Source organism: Delphinus delphis, chromosome 1 (assembly GCF_949987515.2).
Source record: "Delphinus delphis chromosome 1, mDelDel1.2, whole genome shotgun sequence".
Lineage (NCBI taxonomy): Eukaryota > Metazoa > Chordata > Mammalia > Artiodactyla > Delphinidae > Delphinus > Delphinus delphis.
Window position 1 is genome coordinate 110,796,700 of NC_082683.1, and position 22,390 is coordinate 110,819,089.

Sequence of the window (22,390 nt, forward strand, 5' to 3'; positions counted from 1 at the left end):
CTGGTGGCACAGTGGTTGAGAGTCCGCCTGCCGATGCAGGGGACATGGGTTTGTGCCCCGGTCCGGGAAGATCCCACATGCCGCGGAGCGGCTAGGCCTGTGAGCCGTGGCCACTGAGCCTGCGCGTCCGGAGCTTGTGCTCCGCAGCAGGAGAGGGCACAGCAGTGAGAGGTCCGTGTACCAAAAAAAAAAAACAAAAAAACCCAAAAAAACCTAACCCAGTAGAAGTAGAAAATTTGACCAGACCTATAGCAAGCAAAGAGATTGAATCGGTAATCAAAAATTTTCCAGCAAAGAAAAGCCCAGACCTAGATGGCTTCGGTTTTAAATTTTCTTTTTTCTTTCTTTCTTTTTTTTTTTGCGGTACGCGGGCCTCTCACTGTTGTGGCCTCTCCCGTTGTGGAGCACAGGCTCCGGACGCGCAGGCTCAGTGGCCATGGCTCACTGTCCTAGCCGCTCCGCGGCATGTGAGATCTTCCCGGACCAGGGCACGAACCCGTGTCCCCTGCATCGGCAGGAGGTTTCTCAACCACTACGCCACCAGGGAAGCCCCGATTGTAAATTTTCACAAACATTTAAAGAAGAATTAACACCAATGCTTCTCAAACCTTTAAAAAAAAGAAAAAAGAAGAACAAGATGATGAAGAAAAAAAGAAAAAGGAGGGAACTCTTCCTAACTCATTCTAAGAGGCCAGCATTTGCCCTGATACCAAAATCAAAGACATCACAAAAAAAGAAAACTACAGACCAGTATAATTTAAGAATATAAATACAAAACTCCTGAAGAAAACAATGGCAAACCAAATCCAGCAGCATGTTAATAGGATTGTACACCATGACCAAGTGGGATTTTTCCCAGGAATTCAAAAGCAGTATGATATATAAACGTCAGTCAATGTAATATACCAACTAGTAGGATGAAAGAAAAAAATATGCTTAAAGACATTTGAGAAAAATCCAACGCCCTTTCACAGTAAAAACACTCAACAACCAGGAGTGGAAAAGAACTTCTTCGATATGATAAAGGCCACATATGAAAACTCCACAGCTAACATCATACTCAATGGTGAAAGAATGACAGTTTTTGCCCTAAGATCAAGAACAAGACAAGGATGCCCACTATTGCCACTTTTATTCAATATTGTACTATAAGTTCTAGCCAGAGAAATTAGGCAGGAATATGAAATAAAAGGTATCAAAATGGGAAAGGGAGGAGCAAAATCATCACTATTTGCAGGTGATATGATCTTATATATGAAAGATCCTATAGAATCCAGGAAAAATACTAGAGCTAATAAACTAATTCAGCAAAGTTGCAGCATAGCAGATCAACACATAAATATCAGTTGTACTTCTATACATTAGCAATAAACAAACTAGAAAGGTAAATTAAGAAAAAAATTCATTACAATATCATCAAAAAAGAATAAACTACTTAGGAATAAATTCAACCAAGGAGGTGCAGGACTTGTACACTGAAGACTACAAAATATTGCTTAAATAAATTAAAGACAATCTGAATAAATGGAAAGACATCCCATGTTCACGTATTGCAAGACCTAATATTGTTAAGATTGCAACACTCTCAAAAGTGATCTACAGGGCTTCCCTGTAGATCTGGTGGCACAGTGGTTGAGAATCCACCTGCCAATGCAGGGGACACCGGTTTGATCCCTGGTCCGGGAAGATCCCACATCCCACATCCCACATGCCGCAGGGCAACTAAGGGCAGGGCAACTAAGCCTGTGTGCCGCAACTACTGAGCCTGTGCTCTAGAGCCCAAGAGCCACAACTACTGAGCCTATGTGCCACAAGTACTGAAGCCCATGTGCCTAGAGCCCGTGCTGTGGAACAAGAGAAGCCACCGCAATAAGAAACTCACGCACCTCAACGAAGAGTAGCCCCTGCTCACCACAATAGAAAGAAAAGCCCACGTGCAAAAACGAAGACCCAACACAGCCAAAAATAAATAAATAAATAAATAAAGGAGTAAGGGTGAGCTCAGATTTTAAAACATAACATTTTTTAAAAGCAGGATTGGTGGGATTGAAGAATAATTGCAGAATAGAGTCAAACTGCCAGAAATACCATAACAATGGATTTTAAAAATCACTGTGTATTAAATATTGTTAAAAAACTGGATATATTTTAATACTGAATATAGATCTATACCTGACCATAACTAATCCAAACACCATTCATTCATTTAACAAATACTTATTTGTATCAAATGTATGTTTAGTCACTCAGATGTTAGGGCAACAGCTGTGAATACAGTAGGCATAATCTTTGCCCTCAAAGTTTATAATCTGATGAAAGAAGCAAATAATAACAATAAACTACGATGAATATTTTGATCTGAGAAGTTCAGGGAGCTCTAAGAACATATGAAAGGTGAAAACATGCCTGAGGAACCAACGTTAAGCTAGCCTTGTGCATTGAGTAGGGAGAAAGGGTTGTAGACAAAAGGAATTATATTTGTTTATAAAAAATGAAAATAAAATAGAGGCAAAAAGAGACATTTTTTAGAAACTGAAAGTTCAGTATGGCTGAAACATAAGAGAGGAAGCGTGACAAGACCTGAGGTTGGAGAAGTTGTCAGGGGCCAATCATATAGAGTCACAAACTCAAACGCCTACAGGTATCAGGTAGATATTATAAACAGGTTTATTAAGCTGAATATAAAATAACAGGGAATGGCAGGAAACACAGCAGGCTGAAAAGTATAGTCTAAATGTTGTAGTCACTATCTCTTCCAGCTAATCACTGTCAGATTTTCATATAATCTAGAGAATCAGAAATCTTGGATTTTATTTGAAATTTCCCAATTAAAAAGAAACTTACACACCTAAATAAAAAACAAGATTACAAACCAAGATAGTCTGCAGGCCACCAGATTGTGATCTCTGTCATAGAGGGTCCTATAAAACTACATTAAGAAGTTTAAACTTTACCGTAAAATCAATGGGAAGCCACCAAAGGAATTTAAATAGTAAATACATAATAATTTTTGTAGTTTTTGGAATATCATTCTAGCCACGGACAATATTGGAGGTCAGAATATCAGTTTAGAAGCTACTGTGAAAGTCTAGGTGAAAGACAGCAATGTCTTCTTCATCTAGTAAGAAATGGGTTTGAGAGACATTTAGAAGAACTGACATGGCATTCAATAATGTACTGAATGTAGAAGGTGAAGGAGAAGGCAGAGTCAAGGGTGACTCTTGGGATTTTGTCTTAAACAGCTGGGCAAAAGGATCACTGGAGAAAAAGTAGGTTTGGGAGAGGGAAACAAATTTGACAGACAGTTAAAAATCAGATACTTACACATTTTAGACGCATTAGAAACAGATTCATTCCTTATCCCTTTACCTTGTAACTCCATTTCTGTTATTATACCATAAGAAAATTAACCAAAAGGAATAAGAATTATACGAAGATACACAGTTATGCCATTTACAAAGTAAAAAAACTGTTAAAAATGCAAAAGTTCAAAGTTGGTGGCATGGTTGAACAATTGGCATATTAACCCTTTGGATTTTTAGAATAGAAAGTACTCCTATGTGGACCTGATGACACAAGGAAACGTGCACATGAAATAATTTTTTTTTTTTTTTTTTTTTTGTGGTACGCAGGCCTCTCACTGTTGTGGCCTCTCGTTGTGGAGCACAGGCTCCGGACGTGCAGGCTCAGCGGCCATGGCTCACGGGCCCAGCCGCTCCGTGGCATGTGGGATCTTCCCGGACCGGGGCACGAACCCGTGTCCCCTGCATCGGCAGGCAGACTCTCAACCACTGCGCCACCACGGAAGCCCTGAAATAATTTTTAAAGGACCCTCAAATGACATACATACACAATGACCACAAATGCAGATATATGCATTAACAGAAATTGGAACAGAAAATTTGTAGAGGTATAAACTACTAAGTGTACTGTTTATTAGTTTATTTTGTGAAAGATAAAGGTGGGATATGCCATATATGTGCTTGCAAATCAACAAGTCAGGCAAGTCTGGTCAGTGTTCTCAGGATTCAAAGACCATCCTTTTAATTCCTACCTGGTAAATGATGGAAGTCAGGGATGCATTTATCATGACCACACCATGTTTCAGGGCTTTCACTACATTGTAAGATCCATTCACAGTAGTCAGCTGCTCTTCAAAATACTCTCTTGGGAATTGGTACATAATCCTGAGATTCTGAAAATCAGCCCAAAATCAACACAAACCTGAAGACATGCTTTTTCCCTAAAGCCATCTTAATCCCAAAGCATTAAAAAAAAAAGTGTGGCTATGCATTCTGGGGGTTAAAGAAACAAAAACAAAATCTTTGCTCTCCCTCACCAAATTCTAAGTTGGAAAGATGTCATTTTAAAATGGTACTAGTTTTTGAAAGATCCATTAATGGCAAGTAATCAAAAATAGGAAGAGTCGAAGCTTATATAAATTTTAGTGTAATCTGTGCTATTCCATAAATTGACAGTTCTCAGGGGAAAAAAAAATGGACACTGGAGAGTGACTACAACACTTCACATTTAATGGTCACACTATTACTCTCACCACTATAAAACTCTGGTGACCATCTCTGAAATGAAGTTGTAAAATGAGGATTCCCTCCAAAGTGTTATCATTGGTGTCAACTTCATCTCTCTTCTATAATTCTAACCAGATTATATCTTTTACTTCTGGTTTAGCATTCCTCAAGGATAGAACTATTTAATAATAATAATAATAAAGTAGTAACTTGCATTTTCAAAGGTAAAATCTGGAAGCAAAAGAAAAAAAGTCTTCCTAGCCAAAAAGATTGCCCACTCAAGGAGTTATCCTTAAAGGGGCTAGAAAAATACAAAAGAGAGACTCACATCTGAAATATAGACTTTTGTGCTGCTTTTATCAAATACTTCTACTGTAATAACATACACCTGCCCCACCTCTAGACTCCAACGGTCTCCAGGTTGGACTGTGAAACCTGTACACAAATCAAGAAACAAAAGTATTAGAAGAGGCCAACATTTTTCTACAATGAATTTAAAAATACAAACTTTAAAAAGCCATTTAAAGAGCAAAACTCAATAATAGGTGGAGATGGTTTCCAAAGTAGATCCTTTAGTTGCCTCTATAAAATTGTATAATAATTTGGGGTTCCAAAGATCCTGGCTTAACTTAGCTCATCTCAGGTATAAAGGAAACACTCTCACTTATATCTGTATATAAATGCCACTCCACCCCCAAACCAACAATTTTGCTCATTTCTGATATGTCAGGCAAGATTTCAGCTGATTTCAGTCAGATTCATTGTTTCATATGGCTTAAGGACATTAGATTTCTTTTTTCCTTGTATAAAGTCTCTTTTTCTAACCCAACGTTGTATTACATGGAGCTTCATGTTTTACAACAATGTTTCAAGATGCTTTACTCTTGCAGATAGCATTTAACCAAAACAATGTGAGAAAACATGTCAAGTAAGGTTGAATTTGAAATTAGTTAAGTCTCAAAATGAAGCACTCTAGTCTTTAATGCACTCATTTCAGTGAAATACTTTAAGCTATTCAGCTTTCTGAAAATTATTATCTAAAAATACCTAGAAATCCAGGCTCTACAACATATATGGTGCAATTTGGGAGTCCAGACAAAGATCGCATATGGACATCTTAATTTTTGCTTAAGGAAATTGTATGAGCTAGTTGGGTGGAAAGAGAAATATGAGTTACCAAAAATAAATAAATAAGCCCACAAATGAAAGCAAATAAAAATTCTATCTTTTATTATCCACTGGAAAGCAAAACTTAAATGTGTATATTCCGAGAAAAATCTGAGGGCTCAGCAATCACAGGAATCAGGTATTCTTGAATTTCAAATATGAGGAAGATGAAATGAGAGAAAAAAGATCATGCTCCATGTTTTTAATATTCATTTAGCTGTGGAACTCTTTCCTCCTGCAAAATTCTTACATAGGAGCCCATTATGGAAAGCAGGACAAAGTGGCATTGCCCTGGCTAAAGAAATGGTCAGTGGTGGATGGAGAGGGAGGGAGAGGCATGACTTGCCATCCAGCCCAGCAACTTGCCTTGGGCTCTGCAGACAGTTTTAAAAATCACTAGTTGATTTTCTATTATCTGTGGCAATTCTTTAATACCAAAATGTTTTCTCTTTGCCACCAAAGATACTTCTAGGTCACACATCATACTACCCATTATTCCCTTTCGTTAAATTTTAGCAGGAGACTTCCCTGGTGGTCCAGTGGTTAAGAATCCACCTTCCAATGCAGGGGACTCGGGTTCGAGCCCTGGTCGGGGAACTAAGATCCCACGCCGCGGGGCAACTAAGCCTAGGTCGCCATAACTACTGAGCCCATGCGCTCTGGAGCCCCTGCGCTGCAACAAAGAGCCCGCCCTCCGCAACTAAGACCCGACGTAGCTAAAGAAGTAAATAATTTTTAAAAATTTTTGCAGAAATAAAAATTTATTCTGTTAGCCTATACACAATCTAATTAGTAACGTATTTTCCTCTCAAAAATATACTACATCCAAAAGCTAAGAAGAAATTGTTTCTGCTCTGAGAAATATACTTCTGAAACGACTTAATGGAAAACACTCATTATTTCAAAGTACACTAATTTAGAAGTTCTATTAATTCAGTCATGCACTAGGCTATAGTTTAGCACTACATTATCTATAGTGATAATGAAAGCAAAATATTTAATCTATTTCAGGGATCAAACTTTTAAAGCTGTCCCAGTACTCCAAATGAGCTACTAATATACATACAATTGATATAATTAAAATTACTTTTTATCTATTCATTAGAGCAAATCTTTTAAACACTGTAGGCAACTCTGTGCCAATCTAGGTTTGGTTTTGCTTATGTACTGTATTCATAAAATATAAAAGCTAGAAGGAATTCAGGAGTACATCATTCCTTTCGCTTTTACAGACAAGGAAACGGATCTCGATAGGTCTCTACACCAGTTCATTCCTCCATTATCAGAATAAGATATCTTCCTTTCACCTAATCCTTCCATCTGTTCTGAATCTCATTTTCTCTTGCCCCACAGAAATCTTACTCCATCAGCTGGCCTTCTTTTCTTCCATATCTCTGTCATCTCTCTGTTTAACTTATAGACATATTCAAGTTTCTCTTAACTTAAAAAAGTTCTCATGCCTTTTTCAAAGTTCTACCTTTTTGCCTCCTTCTTTTTAAAGCCAAGCTGTTTTTATTGAAAAAGTGATCCAAGACTTACTGGTTACTACAGTCTTTCAGTCTTTATCTTAGTCTTTATCTCTGCCTATTTCACCTGAGGAACATTCTCTTTGTAAATTCCTCACTTGGTTATCATGAAACCTCTCTCCTGGTTTTCCTACTACTTTTTTTTTTTTAAGATTTTTTTGATGTGGAACATTTTTAAACTCTTTATTGAATTTGTTACAATATTGCTTCTGTTTTATGTTTTGGTTTTTTGTCTGCGAGGCACGTGGGATCTTAGCTCCCCGACCAGGGATAGAACCCATACCCCCTGCACTGGAAGGTGAAGTCTTAACCACTGGACCGCCAGAGAAATCCCTCCTACTACTTTTTATATTTTATTTATTTATTTATTTATTTGGTTGTGCTGGGTCTTAGTTGTGGCAGGCGGCTCATTAGTTGTGGCATGCGAACTCTTACTTGCGGCATGCATGTGGGATCTAATTCCCTGACCAGAGATCGAACCTGGGCCCCCTGCAGTGGGAGCACGGAGTCTTATCCACTGCGCCACTAGGGAAGTCCCCTTCCTACTACTTTTTTTGTTGTTGTTAATTTTTTTTTTTTAATTTTTATTTTTGTCTGTGCTGGGTCTTTGTTGTTGCACGCGGGCTTTTCTCTAGTTGTGGTGAGCAGGGGCTACTCTTCGTTGTGGTGCACGGGCTTCTCATTGCAGTGGCTTCTCTCGTTGTGGAGCATGGGCTCTAGGTGTGTGGGCTTCAGTAGTTGCAGCACAGAGGCTCAGTAGTTGCGGCATGTGAGCTCCAGAGCATGCGGGCTTCAGTAGTTGTGGCTTGCGGGCTCAGCAGTTGTGGCTCTCAGGCTCTAGAGCACAGGCTCAGTTGTTCCGTGGCATGTGGGATCTTCCGGGACCAGGGCTCCAACCTGTGTCCCCTGCATTGGCAGGCAGATTCTTAACCACTGCGCCACCAGGGAAGTCCCCTCCTACTACTTTTTAAACATTCTTTCTGGGCCTCCTTAAAGTCCCTCCTCTTCCATATGAACCTTACAAGCTAACATTCCACAGTTCTGTCTTCAGCTCTCTTCTCCTCTCACTCTGTATATTCTCCCTAGGTGATTTTGTCTACAACAACAGCTTCAACTATCACCTGGCTATAAACTGATAACTTTCAAATATCTGTCTTCATCTTGAATCTTTCTCCTCCAGATGCATTTCTGCTTGGATGTCTATCCCACAGATACTTCAAGTTAACATGTGAAAAACTAAACTAGTTTCCTTTTCCCTTAAACCTGCTCCTTCTTTTATATTACCCATCTCTATGAACAACGGTACCACCAGCCACCCTAAGGCAGGTGCTGGAACAAACTATGAATAGTCACCATCCATGTCAAGAGATAAATGTAGTATATTTTAATAGTTACTACTTTGAAATAAATAACGATATGAACTGAGAATATGAAAAAAAAATCATGGTAAGTCTGCCTGGGGAATTCAGGGTAGTGCCTGACACACAGCTGGGGCTCAGTAGGTATCAAATGTCTTAGTTTACTTTGTAGGTACTATTGTATTTGTTCACAAATGTCCTAGGCACCTTAAAATGACTAGAGAACAAACAACTTTGAACCAAACCTCTCCTGAGTGTTTTAGACAAATAATATAATCAGCTAATTAACAAATACTATTCTACAAGAAATACTGTACCTTTCAAGACTGATAGGTTCTTACTCAGAGTTAAGCCTACTAAGCCCTACATAATTACTCCCTCTCCTACTCTATTACCTCTTCTGCTACTTTCCCCTTATTCTCTGCACTCAGCAGCAGTGTCTTCCTTGCTCTTCTGTAAACATGCCAAACATGCTTCTGCTTCAGAACCTTTGCAATTGCTATTTCCTCTTCCTGGAGCTCTTTCACCCAGATATCTGTATGGTTCATTGCTCTGATGTGGCCTTATCAGAGAGGATTTCCCTAACTACCCTGAGTAAAATAGTCTGTATGCTTAGCATAGAGCAATGTTGAACATATAGTAGAAATATAATAGATATTTGCTGAATAAATTAAGTTATTTGAGATTCAAAGATTCAAAAATAGGAAATATTTCAATATCAAACACTGAGAATTTTATGAATTTCCTGAAAATTTCAGTTTTCTGAGAATTTTAATCTTTATACTGTTTTGTTTTCATTGACTGTAGTAGAGCTCTATGTATCTCTCTTTGTTCAATCTTACAGAGCAGGTTTAGTGAATTTTTTAAAATTTTATTTATTTATTTTTGGCTGCACTGGGTCTTCATTGCTGCACGTGGGCTTTCTATAGTTGTGTCGAGCGGGGGCTGCTTTTTGTTGCGGTGCGCGGGCTTCTCATTGCGGTGGCTTCTCTTGCCGTGGAGCACGGGCTTTAGGCACGCGGGCTTCAGTAGTTGTGGCACACGGGCTCAGTAGTTGTGGCTTGCGGGCTCTAGAGAGCAGGCTCAGTAGATGTGGTGCCCAGGCTTAGTTGCTCCACGGCATGTGGGATCTTCCTGGACCAGGGCTCGAACCTGTGTCCCCTGCATTGGCAGGCGGATTCTTAACCACTGCACCACCAGGGAAGCCCAAGTTTAGTGAATTTTTAAAAATTACTCTCAATTTAACAAATATTAATTAAGTAGCCACTTCAGACAATACCATCTTTTCTCAATTATTCATGTGAAAATAGGAAAGAACAAATTAAATAACATTTACACAAGTTCCTCCAAACTGTTTTCCCCAGTCTCCTATTTATAATTTGATTGAGGTTGCACATACGCTCTGAAGTCAACAGGTTCCAAGTTCCAACTACTCTTCTGTACCTACCCTTTGTTAGAAATTATGACAAAAATAATTTATAGTGCTTTGTTAAAAATAGAACCTATAGAAAATAAATGTAGTAGTATTATAATCATGCTTAACTAATTATTTTACCAAGGAACATGTATAGCATGCTCAAGGAAATATAGATTGGCAGCGAAAACTTGAGCAAAAGGATACTTTTATGGATAAAGACAAGGTTAGCGTGGCCCAGTTGGACAGCAGTCACCATGGCTGTTTTCTCATCCAGTAAAGCCACTTTCCCAGGAAGAGACATATTACATGAAACTCTGTGGTTTTGCAATTCCAGTGTATAATGTTCCAGGGGAAATTTCACCTCTGTAAGACATGAAAGATACATAAATGTAACGAGGGCAGCCATTCCAACGGACAATGGTGTATTGTTGGATTATAAGAGGAAGCAGGTCTAAATAAGAGTACAATCTGCTTTTAATTTCCCTCACTACGATGAATTTCTACACGTAGCCATTTTGAGGAGAATACTATATGAGTTTATTGTTGGTATTGCTTATATTCTTAAAACTCAGTGAACTGAGAGTAGGAGGCGGGATCCTCACTAAAGTAAGTAAAGGACTAATGTTAATGGAGCAAATGCACACTTTATAAATTCAGTGGGAATTTGGGGGTCAGTAGAGTATTAAGTTTTTTAGTTAATGAACTGAGTTTCTCAATAAACACCTTTTGCAAAGATCATTCAAGTCCCTTCTGGTAAAGTTTCTTCACTTGCCCTCTAAAAGCTAGTAAACTTTTGGTTGTTGTTTTAATAGACAATTCAGATGTGTATGGGCACTGAAGCTAAGCAGCATTAGCCGGTTTAAGACATGGAGACTATCTCTGCTCAGTATTAGCTCAAGTACAGCAATTAAGGGATATAGCTAACAATGCAGGGGTTAGAGGAACTGACACCACCCCCCACTCCCTGATCACCATGCAGTTGAAAATCCGCATATTAGTCAATCCTCCGTAACCCCAGTTCTGCACTCATGCACTCAGCCAACCACGCGTCGTGTAGTACTGTAGTATTTATTGAAGAAAATCCGTGTATAAGTGGACCTGCACAGTTCAAACCCATGTTGTTCAAGGGTAAACTGTACTTGATCACAAAATCTAAAGACAGAAAGAAGTATTTTGCATACATAATGTGGAGTTGCTTCTCTTGTCAGCAGAAAGGATTTGGGAAATGTTAGTCTTAGGAAAAGATAAGATATTTACCTGTCATTCTTCCCTGAACCATTTTTGCAACTCGATATTTAATATATGCTCCTACTAAGAGATAAATATCATGGGATGGTATAAGAAATATATTCTCCAAAACAAGCAGACGTATCAATGCTGCTGCCACTTTCTAAAAGAAGAAGGAAAAAAACACAAAGTTTCCATAGGCAAAATCCTCAAGGTCATCTTCCTCATTAAAGTTTACTTTTAATAAGTTTCTTCTAAAATATTTTATCAAGATTTAAAAAATGCTTTCTTAATCACAGATCATAATTTCAGTTAGCCTTAAAAAGTGATCATGGGACTTCCCTGGTGGCGCAGTAGTTAAGAATCTGCCTGCCAATGCAGGGGATATGGGTTCGAGCCGTGGTCTGGGAAGATGCCACATGCTGTGGAGTAACTAAACCTGTGTGCCACAACTACTGAGTCTGTGCTCTAGAGCCCACGAGCCACAACTACTGAAGCCCGCGCACCTAGAACCTGCACACCTAGAGCCTGTGCTCCGCAACAAGAGAAGCCACCGCGATGAGAAGCCCGAGCACTGCAAGGAAGAGTAGCCCCCGCTTGCAGCAACTAGAGAAAGCCCGTGCGCAGCAACAAAGACCAAACACAGCCAGAAAAAAATAAATTAATTAATTTTTAAAAAGTGATCATGTCAGCTCGGTGCTTTGTGACCACCTAGAGGGGTGGGATAGGGAGGATGGGAGGGAGGGAGATGCAAGAGGGAAGAGATATTGGAACATATGTATATGTATAACTGATTCACTTTGTTATAAAGCAGAAACTAACACACCATTGTAAAGCAATTATACTCCAATAAGGATGTTAAAAAAAAAGTGATCATGAATATTAATACTATATTAACTTTCTAAGTCACTCAAACAAAGAATAGAAAATGACAAGCTTTCTAAAGGAGAAGAGTAGGTAAATAAAAAGGCACTATGCTAAAATGGAAAAAGGTAAGACTTAACGGTATGCCATGGAAACTCTTTTTTTTTTTTTTTTTGCGGTACGCGGGCCTCTCACTGTTGTGGCCTCTCCCATTGCGGAGCACAGGCTCAGCGGCCATGGCTCACGGACCCAGCCGCTCCATGGCATGTGGGATCTTCCCGGACCGGGGCACGAACCCATGTCCCCTGCATCGGCAGGTGGACTCTCAACCACTGCGCCACCAGGGAAGCCCCATGGAAACTCTTTTAACCAACTTCCAGTGAACTGAATTAGATTAAGTTACTCTATATCCCTTGTTGAACGTATTGATTCTTGTGAAGGCTTACCCAATACAAGGTTAATAGGCTGCTCTCTAGATGTCCACACATCTTCCTGCCACTTGAATTAGACGCTTACCAAAATGACATTTGTTTTTCCCAACCCTGTTTATGTCAGTTGCACTTTTAATTATAATTACATTAAAAAACAATTATATGAAAAGAGTTGTTTCTATAAAAATTTAAATGTTTTGAAAAGAAGTTAAAGGTAAGCTGCTAAAATGTACTGCTATCAAATTAGGTGTAGGTGAGAAATGTAAAAGACTGGGGGAAAATCCTTGAAAAATATAGAATCCTGCACTCAAATTGTTTCACAAATGTGTAATTTTTCACTTGACCATAAAATAAAATGAAAAATGAAAAAAAAAGAAACTAGAAGCTGTAATTTATGCAAGAACCAGTATGTATATTTCTAACCAGTGAACTCACAGCCAAAGTTCTTGGACCTACACTTCAAAGCATTGGTGAATAAAATGCAGTTACATGTTTTAAGAGAAAATGTCAGTTGTAATTGGGTAATAACATGTTTAAGGAAGACAAGTTTGGAAAAAATGTTTATCCATTTCAAATGACTTTTTCAATTGGCCCAAATCATATCAGGTTAGAAGGCTTCTACTAAGAAAAACATAAAAACTATGTATTCCATAGGCAAGACTATTAAATGAAAGTTTATAGCACAAACATTTTACCTTATAGAATGGTTCAGAAATTCGAACTTTTACAACAGCAGCACCAGTTCTAATCCCAGACACCAAAATCATATCTCCTTGTTTCTCTTCCTTTTCCATCTCAGCTATATACACAGGGGGAGAATATTCTGCTTCAGAGTATTTCAAAATCCTAAAGAGATAAAATAAGGTTTGTTTCTAGTAAATTAATGAGTCTTCTTCCAAAAGGCTCTGAGAGACTTTAAACATAATCTCTTCAATGTCTATATAGTGTCAAAAGTTTTAAATTTCCACCTGGACTAGATAGAAGAAAAATACTTAATATGCTTCTGGCTAAAACTGTTGTAGGACTAAAACTTGCATTGTCTGAGAGCTATTACTTGGTACTGAAGACAAAACTTCATACTATTATCCACTCACTGTATTTCGGCATGCATAGATAGCTTGAACAATAAAACTGGCAGAAGATACACCTGACAAATAATTGTACAGTCCTGAGCTCATGAACTCTTCTGCAGTGGCTCAAATTAAACTATTATAAAGATACCTAAATCCATGCCATATGTCATTCTACCAAAGACATTTCCCCCTGATAAATTTATCTGTTCCAAAAAGTTCCAGATAGAAAGATTATCAAAGCCCACACAAATGACTGCTCTTCAGTGTGGTACCCAAAGGCAGATGTCTCCTTCAAAGTCAGATGGTTATGTTTGATTTCAAGGTTACCTAATTTTGCTAGACAGTTCTTCTCTTGCTGATTCATTATCCTGGGCAATGCTCCACTCAAAAGTCATCCCTGCCAAACTACTAAAAGTATTTCCTGTAGAGCAAGCCAAAAGCAGACAAGACAGAATCACATATTCAAAAATATTCAGGTATCTTTAACAAGAAAGGGAAACCTAACTAGAAAATTATTTTTAGGCTTCTTTCATTAACAAATAGAAGCACTATCATTAATGAATTAAAACACAAATACCAGGAAGACCCCTACACGAACAATGTAAGTACTGTTGTTGTATAAGCCTTCTAAAAGTGAAAAGGACTCTGATTAAATTCTGGTTGACAAAATTATGGCACTCTTTCTGTTCCTTTCGACATAAAGGCCACCTTATAGTCTACCTCAGGGTTGACAGGTATCTCTAAATCCTGATCCCTTCAATGAAAATTTTTATATAAACTAGAGTTGAATATTTCTAATACCTTAAGTTTTCAGATTTATAAAAATCACTCTTTACTAGTTTACAAAGAAAGAAGCAATGCATTTAAATGTTCTTTTTTTTACATATTACATTAATATAGTATATTAAAAGCATGTAAAATCAGTCTCAAGAAAGATAAACTTAAAATTATAAAACTTTTTCACAGGTTTACATTTAATTTTCCTGGCCTATGGAAAGTAGACTGATCAAAACAGAGCTAAAAATAAATTCCAAAAAGTGTTCTTAATTGTTGATCTAGGGACCATTAAAACTCAGTGGCAGAATCTGGATTTTAATTAGGAAATTTTAATGAAAGTATGTAGCTAATACATCATACCATACTCAGAATTATTAATTCCTCATGTACATGAACTTCATATGAGAAAATAAATATTATTTCCAGTCTACTTTTATCTCTCAAATTGCTGTTTCCAAATGCTAAACACAAAGGTGTTTATTCTATTTAATTTTGTTGAATCCTTTGACATTCTTTACCTTCAGCATCCAATGCCCTCACCATCAGTTCCAGTGGTGAATCATCTACGTAGAGTTCCCGGGTTCGAGATATAATTTCAATGCTGTCTATCACATCAACCTTAACATCACAGCGCAGTTCATGGTCAGTCACTACAATGAACCCCAAAACTGAGAATTTAGTTCAACAGGTCATGAATCTTTTAAATGTCTCATACACTCAGGAGCTTATTCTAAATACTAAGAAAAAGAAAGGTTGTAACAGTTCCTTTCAACCTGTGGAAGAAAACAGCATAGCAACAAAATATAAAGGCATCTGTTTACAAAAAGAGACACTAGACGAGTGATTCCCAAATACTGATCTATAATGATGTTTTCATTCATCCATGGAAAAATGAGAAAAAATAAGAATTTTAAAACAGTAATAAAATTAAATATATTCACTTCAAAGGAATATACTTTATCCTTACATTCTATATTACTTTTTAAAAATTTTGTTTATTTATTTATTTATTTATTCATTTTTAGCTGTGTTGGGTCTTTGCTGCTGCCTGTGGGCTTTTTCTAGTTGCGGTGAGCCGGGGCTACTCTTCGCTGCTGTGCGCAGGCTTCTCATCACGGTGGCTTCTCTTGCTGCCGAGCACGGGCTCTAGGCACGCAGGCTTCAGTAGTTGTGGCACACGGGCTTAGCTGCTCCATGGCACGTGGGATCTTCCCAGACCAGGGCTCCAACCCGTGTCCCCTGCATTGGCAGGAGGATTCTTAACCACTGCGCCACCAGGGAAGTCCCTGTATATTACTTTTGAAGTGTTAAAAAAATTTTTTTTAACGAAATTATGGTAAGAGTAGATTTTTAAAATATATTTAATTAGGAAAGTAAGAGGGTGGCAACCATATGTCAGTCCTGCCTGCCAATAAATTTTTCTCTCTCACTTTCTTTCATTTTTTATTTTTCTGGACCGTGAGATTAAAAAACCTGAGAATCAGGGGCTTCCCTGGTGGCGCAGTGGTTAAGAATCCGCCTGCCAATGCAGGGGACATGGGTTGGAGCCCTGGTCCAGGAAGATCCCACATCCCGCGGAGCAACTAAGCCCGTGCGCCACAACTACTGAGCCTGCGCTCTAGAGCCCGAGCGCCACAACTACTGAAGCCTGCGTGCCTAGAGCCCGTGCTCCACAACAAGAGAAGCCACTGCAATGAGAAGCCCCTACTCGCCGCAACTAGAGAAAGCCCGTGCCCAGCAACGAAGACCCAACACAGCCAAAAAAAAAAAAAAAAAAAAGTGAGGAAGGCGACTTCCGTTGTGGTCCAGTGGTTAAGAATCTGCCTTCCAATGCAGAGGACGCGGGTTCGATCCCTGGTCGGGGAAGTACGATCCACGCGCGGCGGGGCAACTATGGCTGTGCGCAGCAACTACTGAGCCTGCACGCTCCAGAGCCCACGCGTGCCACAACTAGAGAGAAGCCTGTGCGCCGCCACAAAGATCCAACACAGCCAAAATAAATAAATAAAATAAAGATGTTTTAAAAAAAAAGATAAGTGAGGAAGGAATGAGGGAAAGAGAAAATCACCATTAGAACTCTACAGTAATAACTGCTACAGTCAAGATTCATAGATAAATGCAAAAACTAGTGGATGAAACTTTAAAGAGAAACAGGATGTATCAAAGTATCTCCCCCAAATACTTATTAGTTACTGTGGTGGTATTTAATGTATGTCCACAAATTCTTTGACACACCTCCCTCCAGGAGGTGAAGATTAATTTCTCTTCCTTTGAATGAACTGAAATTAGTGATCATTTTTAATGAACAGCATATGGAGAGAGAAAAATGGTAACTTTACAGTAGATAAACCTGATAGGCATTACCTTAACCAAGTGATCAAGGTTAAAATCACTAGTGATAAGTCATGTTGACATCATGTATCCCCTGATATAATGCAATAAGAAGGTTTCTTCACTTCTGAGGTTTTCCTTCTAAAAATCTATAACAAAAAAAGTGTCAAGGTCATGAAAGACAAAGAAAGGCTGAGAAACTGTCACAGATCAGAGGAGACTAAGGTAAGATAACAATTTAGTTCAGTAATGTGGTATCTTGGAGTGAATCCTAGAGCAGAAAAAGGACATTAGTGGAACATTAGGGGAGACTGGGTGAAGGGTATATGGGAAATCTTTGTACTATCTTTGCATCTCTTCTGTAAATCTAAAATTATTTTAAAATAAAATGTTTTAAAAATTAAATTAATCTTCTACTTGACTAACATTTAACTGAAGGGACTTCCCTGGTGGCTCAGTGGTTAAGAATCCACCTGCCAATGCAGGGGACACGGGTTTGAGCCCTGGTCTGGGAAGATCCCACATGTTGAGGAGCAACTAAGCCCGTGTGCCACAACTACTGAGCCTGTGCTCTAGAGCCTGTGAGCCACAACTACTGAAGCCCGCACGCCTAGAGCCCGTGCTCTGCAACGAGAAGCCACCACAATGAGAAGTCCACGCACCGCAACAAAGAGTGGCTCCCTCTCACCACAACTAGAGAAAGCCCGTGTGCAGCAACGAAGACCCCACACAGCCAAAAATAAATAATCACTTAATTTAAAAAAAAATTTAACTGAAGAGCAGAACCTGAAATTAAAAGAATTGAAGACCAAGATATGAGACCTATGGACAAGAATCAAGAGAAGTTGAAATCTCACAGAATCTGCTAGTAGAATATACCATTAAGGAAATCTTCTAGGGATGGCAAAGGAAGGAAAGAAGGGTGAGCTTAAATAATATACACTAGATAATCAGGCATTGGATAATATAGCATCAATAAAATGTGAAATTAAATTCTTCTGTGGAGAAATGTGAAGCAGCTGTGAACTTACATAAATAATATGAAAAACCTTGTGTACATAATGCCTATCCATCTGACTACTTCAGTAGCAGAAAGCTTTTCAATATAGGGCCATTGACCATAAAGAAAAAAAAATTACCTTGTATGATTTATAAATAAATTTAGAGTGATTAGGAGAAATATCAAACATTTAACTTACCTGTTTTTAAAGATAAAAAGAAACAAATAACTTTAGTAAATAATATAATGAATATTCTTATTTACATGTCCATATTACTTCAGGTTCATACAGTAATGAGGTAATAAAGAAAAATTTATGAGGCAGAGACGAGGAGAGGTGATCCAGGAAGAAGGAAGGAGAAAAAAATAAGAGAATGAAGCCAAGACTGAGAGAACCAAAGGGATGCAGTGCCAGAGGCAAAACAGAGGGAGCAGAAATAACAAATATTTCTGCTCTGATTCTCATATTTATCCTAGCTTCCAAATCAACTCCTCTTGATTTTATGATTACAACACACTGCAGCAAATAAGTATTTACTTAACGTTAACCACATGCTGAGCACAGTGTGAAACGTACTGATCACCCCATTCTACTCTCTCCACCGAAATCATCCAGTTGTCCAAACCCTTTCTTCATCCTCCATGTGAGCTTTTTTACCTAAAATTATACCCTCATCTCCAAACTCCTCTACCTGTTCTGTACCTAAGGTTGAAAATCTAGATATCCCACTACAAAGAGACATATTCATAGACTACCTCTGGAAGGATACAGAAAAGTGGTTGTCTCTTGGAGAAATGAGATTAGAGATTTACTTTTAACTATATAAACTTTTATATATATATATTTTTATAACCTTTTATATTCTTTAAAGATTTTACTAAAGGGAGGTAACACCTAGTCAAAACAAAACAAACAAAAAATCAAAAGAAATCTGGCACTCTTACCAAATAGAATATGCCCACCTTGTCTCTCACCTCTATCCATTTTCTCTGTCATAACCACTAATTTTCTTTACTACACTATCACCAAAAACATCATAATCAAAATCCTAAGCACCTAAACACCAATGGAGTGCTTAAATCTTTTAACCCTTACAGAAGCCTTATAGTTAGTAGGCAATTCAATAAATATTTGTCAAACAAATGAACAGTTTCTCTTAAAGCATGCTCTTCCCTTTCAAAATGTCCCTTCCCCCACCTCCCATTTCACAGTACCAGTTCCCATTCAGATGAGAATGCACCTGGTAGGACACCAAGACTGCCATTCATTACTGGGAGTCTCCATCACCTATGTACACAATTGTATTAATAGCAAAATTGGGAAAGTTGATTTGAAAGATATTTAACTTTGGAATATTTACAAGTCAGATGAAACAAAGCTGAGAGCCAGATTTGACATTTTCCCTAGCAATTGTGTGAATGAATCTTTCAATATCAGAATGAATTCATGTAGTTAAGAGTAATTACATTAAAAATAGCATATGTGACCAAAGCAATGCTTTTTTTCTGACCTTGGTATCCTTCTCTATCTATTGTAGCTGCCCTGCATGATATGGTCCTCAAAGATTCTCATCTTTGAGATCTCATAGTTCATTGATTCTAAGACACTCATTTTTTTTACATTTTAACATCTCTGAAATTGGGATTTTATAACTGATGACATCTTAGAATTGTCAGCCAGGCAGCAGTCATGACATAGTTGTCATTGAATGCATATGTGAGAACCTTAAAAGGGCTAACATCAAACTTGCAGAATGGGTATTAGTAGTTGGAAGAAAACATGGTGAGCAATGGTGGAGCACTCTTTTTCCCTTGGAACCAAATGGTTAAAGAGACAGGGTGGGAAAGGTGGTGACTCAGATGTGCTAGGAACCTTTTCAAAGCTGGAGACAAAAACAGACCAGCTCTATATAATTGCAAAGCCAACTCATGAGCCCAATTAATACCTTTTAGGTGGTTTTGGTTTTAAGTGATTCTTTTAAGAAATGCTATGTCACTAACAGTCTTGATGGCACAAAGGACAATGTTGTGGGGATAAACACAGACGCTGATGATTCCCAGTCAAAAAGTGATTCAGATGAGGCAAAATGTTAAATTTGTCTTAGGAATATTTTATCCAGTTAATTTTATTTATATTTTCCTTTTTATCAGGCATGAGAGTGATACATAATAAAAATAACCATCTAAGTCAAAGAGTTCTTCAGTAGGTATAAAGTAAGAATTCTAAGTGAAGAAAAGCATAGTTTAGTTGGCAATGTTGTTCTTTCATAGTGGTACATTAAAAATAGCTTTACAATAGATGGCATCTTCAATAATAAGAAATATGGTATACCAAACATCTTGAATTTCTCTTTAAGAATATAGTATAGATATATAACTTATCAAAATATTTAAAAGCCATACATTGGGACTTCCCTGGTGGCGAGGTGGGTGAGAATCCACCTGCCAATGCAGGGGACATGGGTTCGATCCCTGGTCCAGGAAGATGCCTCATGCCTCAGAGCAACTAAGCCCGTGCGCCACAACTACTGAGCCCCCGTGCTGAAACTACTGAAGACCGTGAGCCTAGAGCCTGTGTTCCGCAACAAGAGAAGCCACCACAGTGAGAAGCCTGCCCACCGCAACAAAGAGTAGCCCCTGCTCAACGCAACTAGAGAAAGCCCACGCACAGCAATGAAGACCCGATGCAGCCAAATATAAATAAATGAAAAAAATAAGTAAATAAAAATAAAAGCCATACAGATATTTCTGGCCTATCAATATGACAATATCAAGTGCCAGAAACTCAGGAATACAAAGAGCCCTGCTCTGATTTTGGATACAAATAGCATTTCTCTTTTTAAAATTTAATTTAATTTAATTAATTAATTAATTTTTTGGCTGCATTGGGTCTTCGTTGTGGCACGCGGGCTTTCTCTAGTTGCGGCGAGCGGGAGCTACTCTTCATTGTGGTGCACGGTCTTCTCATTGCGGTGGCTTCTCTTGTTGCGGAGCGCAGGCTCTAGGTGCGTGGGCTTCAGTAGTTGTGGCACATGGGTCCAGTAGTCATGGCTCACGGGCTCTAGAGCGCAGGCTCAGTAGTTGTGGCCCACGGGCTTAGTTGCTCCGCAGCAGGTGTGGATCTTCCCGGAGCAGGGCTTGAACCTATGTCCCCTGCATTGGCAGGCGGATTCCCAACCACTGTGCCACCAGCGAAGTTCCACAAATAGCATTTCTTAAGCTGCTCTGGTCTAAAATAGTGCTTCCCAACTTTAGTCTGTATGAGAATCACCTGGAGAGCTTGTTCAAAATACAGATCTCTGGGTTCACTCCAGAGATTCTGATACAGCAGATCTAAGGTGGGGCCTGAGAATTTACATTTCTAACAAGCTCCCAGGTGATGCTTATGATGCAGATGCTAGATTCATAGATGACACTTTGAGAAGTACTAGTTTTTATACTGCCTTTTGCCTCACTCAAGACCAACCTCAGACCTTAACACCCAAGATAGCTCTGATAAATAGTTCCTTCCTTTCACCACTGATTCAAACAACCAGTTTCCACTCTGTATCAGGCACCATGCCAGGGGCTGGATGTATCAAAAAAAAAAAGAAAAGAAAAAAAAGAAAAAAAATCACAGAATAGGATGTCAAAATTGCAGGAATCCTTTTTTCTACCTCTTACCATTTGAAGCCAACACCGTCTCTGTTAACCATCTATAAAAGATATCAGATTATTCTATTCTTGATGAACTGTTACATAGTGTGTTTTGTCTCAACATACCTATCTCTCGAGCAAGAATAATACTGCTGAGGCGTATTGGTTGGGTAGATTCAGCAATGAGCACAGCTTTTTGGGAACATAAGGTGCCATTTTCATATAAAGGCTCAACAGTTACTGCATCATGATGGGTGGAATGCCTGCCAGAATAAAATACTTAAGAGTATGAAATAAGAATGTGGGTTAAAATTAACTTTTGGTATAACATAGATTCCTATAGTTTTTCCATGTTACATACTACCAGGTGTATTTAAATGATTCTTTAAAATAGAAACATTGCTTAGGGACACAAGATTTAAGTGGGAGAGGCTGATCAGAACATTTTCCAGTGATCCCTTGTGCCAAGTTACATTCCTCCCTCAATATTTAAAATAAGATTTTTACTTTCTTCCCTCAGTATGTAAAAATAGGATTGATGTTGTTTTTCCAAAAATGAGAGACCTGGCTTCTCACACTCTGAGGAATGAATTTCCTCTGATCCTAGAAATTGGGCTGCTGCTTTCTAAGGTGGAAATGTTGCCCAATTATGAGGTGTGAGTCCAACTCAAAATACAATTTTAAAAATCATTAATATTTTTAGATGGATGGAAGGAATGGCTTTCAATGCTAGATTCATGCCTTCCATCATCCTCAGTCAGGAAATAAATCACACTGGACCATCACATAAGCCTGATTCCCTTGTACTTCCTCATAAAATGCGAGGTGAACTTCTTACACTCTGGACAAACCTTAGTGCTTCTCTTAAGTGATGGTAAAGGGAAATCTACCCCAGTTAGGATGAGCCCTCTGATACTTTGGAATCCACTTCCGTTAGGTTCCCTCACACCTTAGGAAACCACACCACCTATGTTTGGGTCCTCTCACACCAGAAAATCATGTCTTTCCACCCCCAGTCAGAAAGTCATCCCCCCAGAGTTGATTACCCCAAAGT

General features: G+C 38.5%; 1 protein-coding gene across 1 annotated transcript in view; it reads right to left on the reverse strand.

Annotated features, from left to right (window-relative positions):
- Positions 1-15,019, reverse strand: part of NUP210L (nucleoporin 210 like) — a 77,577-nt gene extending 62,558 nt beyond the window's left edge. Inside the window, exons 1-8 of the mRNA XM_060030428.1 lie at positions 14,888-15,019; positions 13,920-14,013; positions 13,215-13,365; positions 11,255-11,387; positions 10,202-10,360; positions 5,577-5,645; positions 4,858-4,964; positions 4,055-4,195 (exon numbers count right to left, since the gene is read on the reverse strand). Coding sequence (XP_059886411.1) covers positions 4,055-4,195; positions 4,858-4,964; positions 5,577-5,645; positions 10,202-10,360; positions 11,255-11,387; positions 13,215-13,365; positions 13,920-14,013; positions 14,888-14,912 — 879 coding nt within the window. The 5' untranslated portion in view covers positions 14,913-15,019. The remainder of the gene's footprint in view (positions 1-4,054; positions 4,196-4,857; positions 4,965-5,576; positions 5,646-10,201; positions 10,361-11,254; positions 11,388-13,214; positions 13,366-13,919; positions 14,014-14,887) is intronic.
- Positions 15,020-22,390: the final 7,371 nt, after the last annotated feature.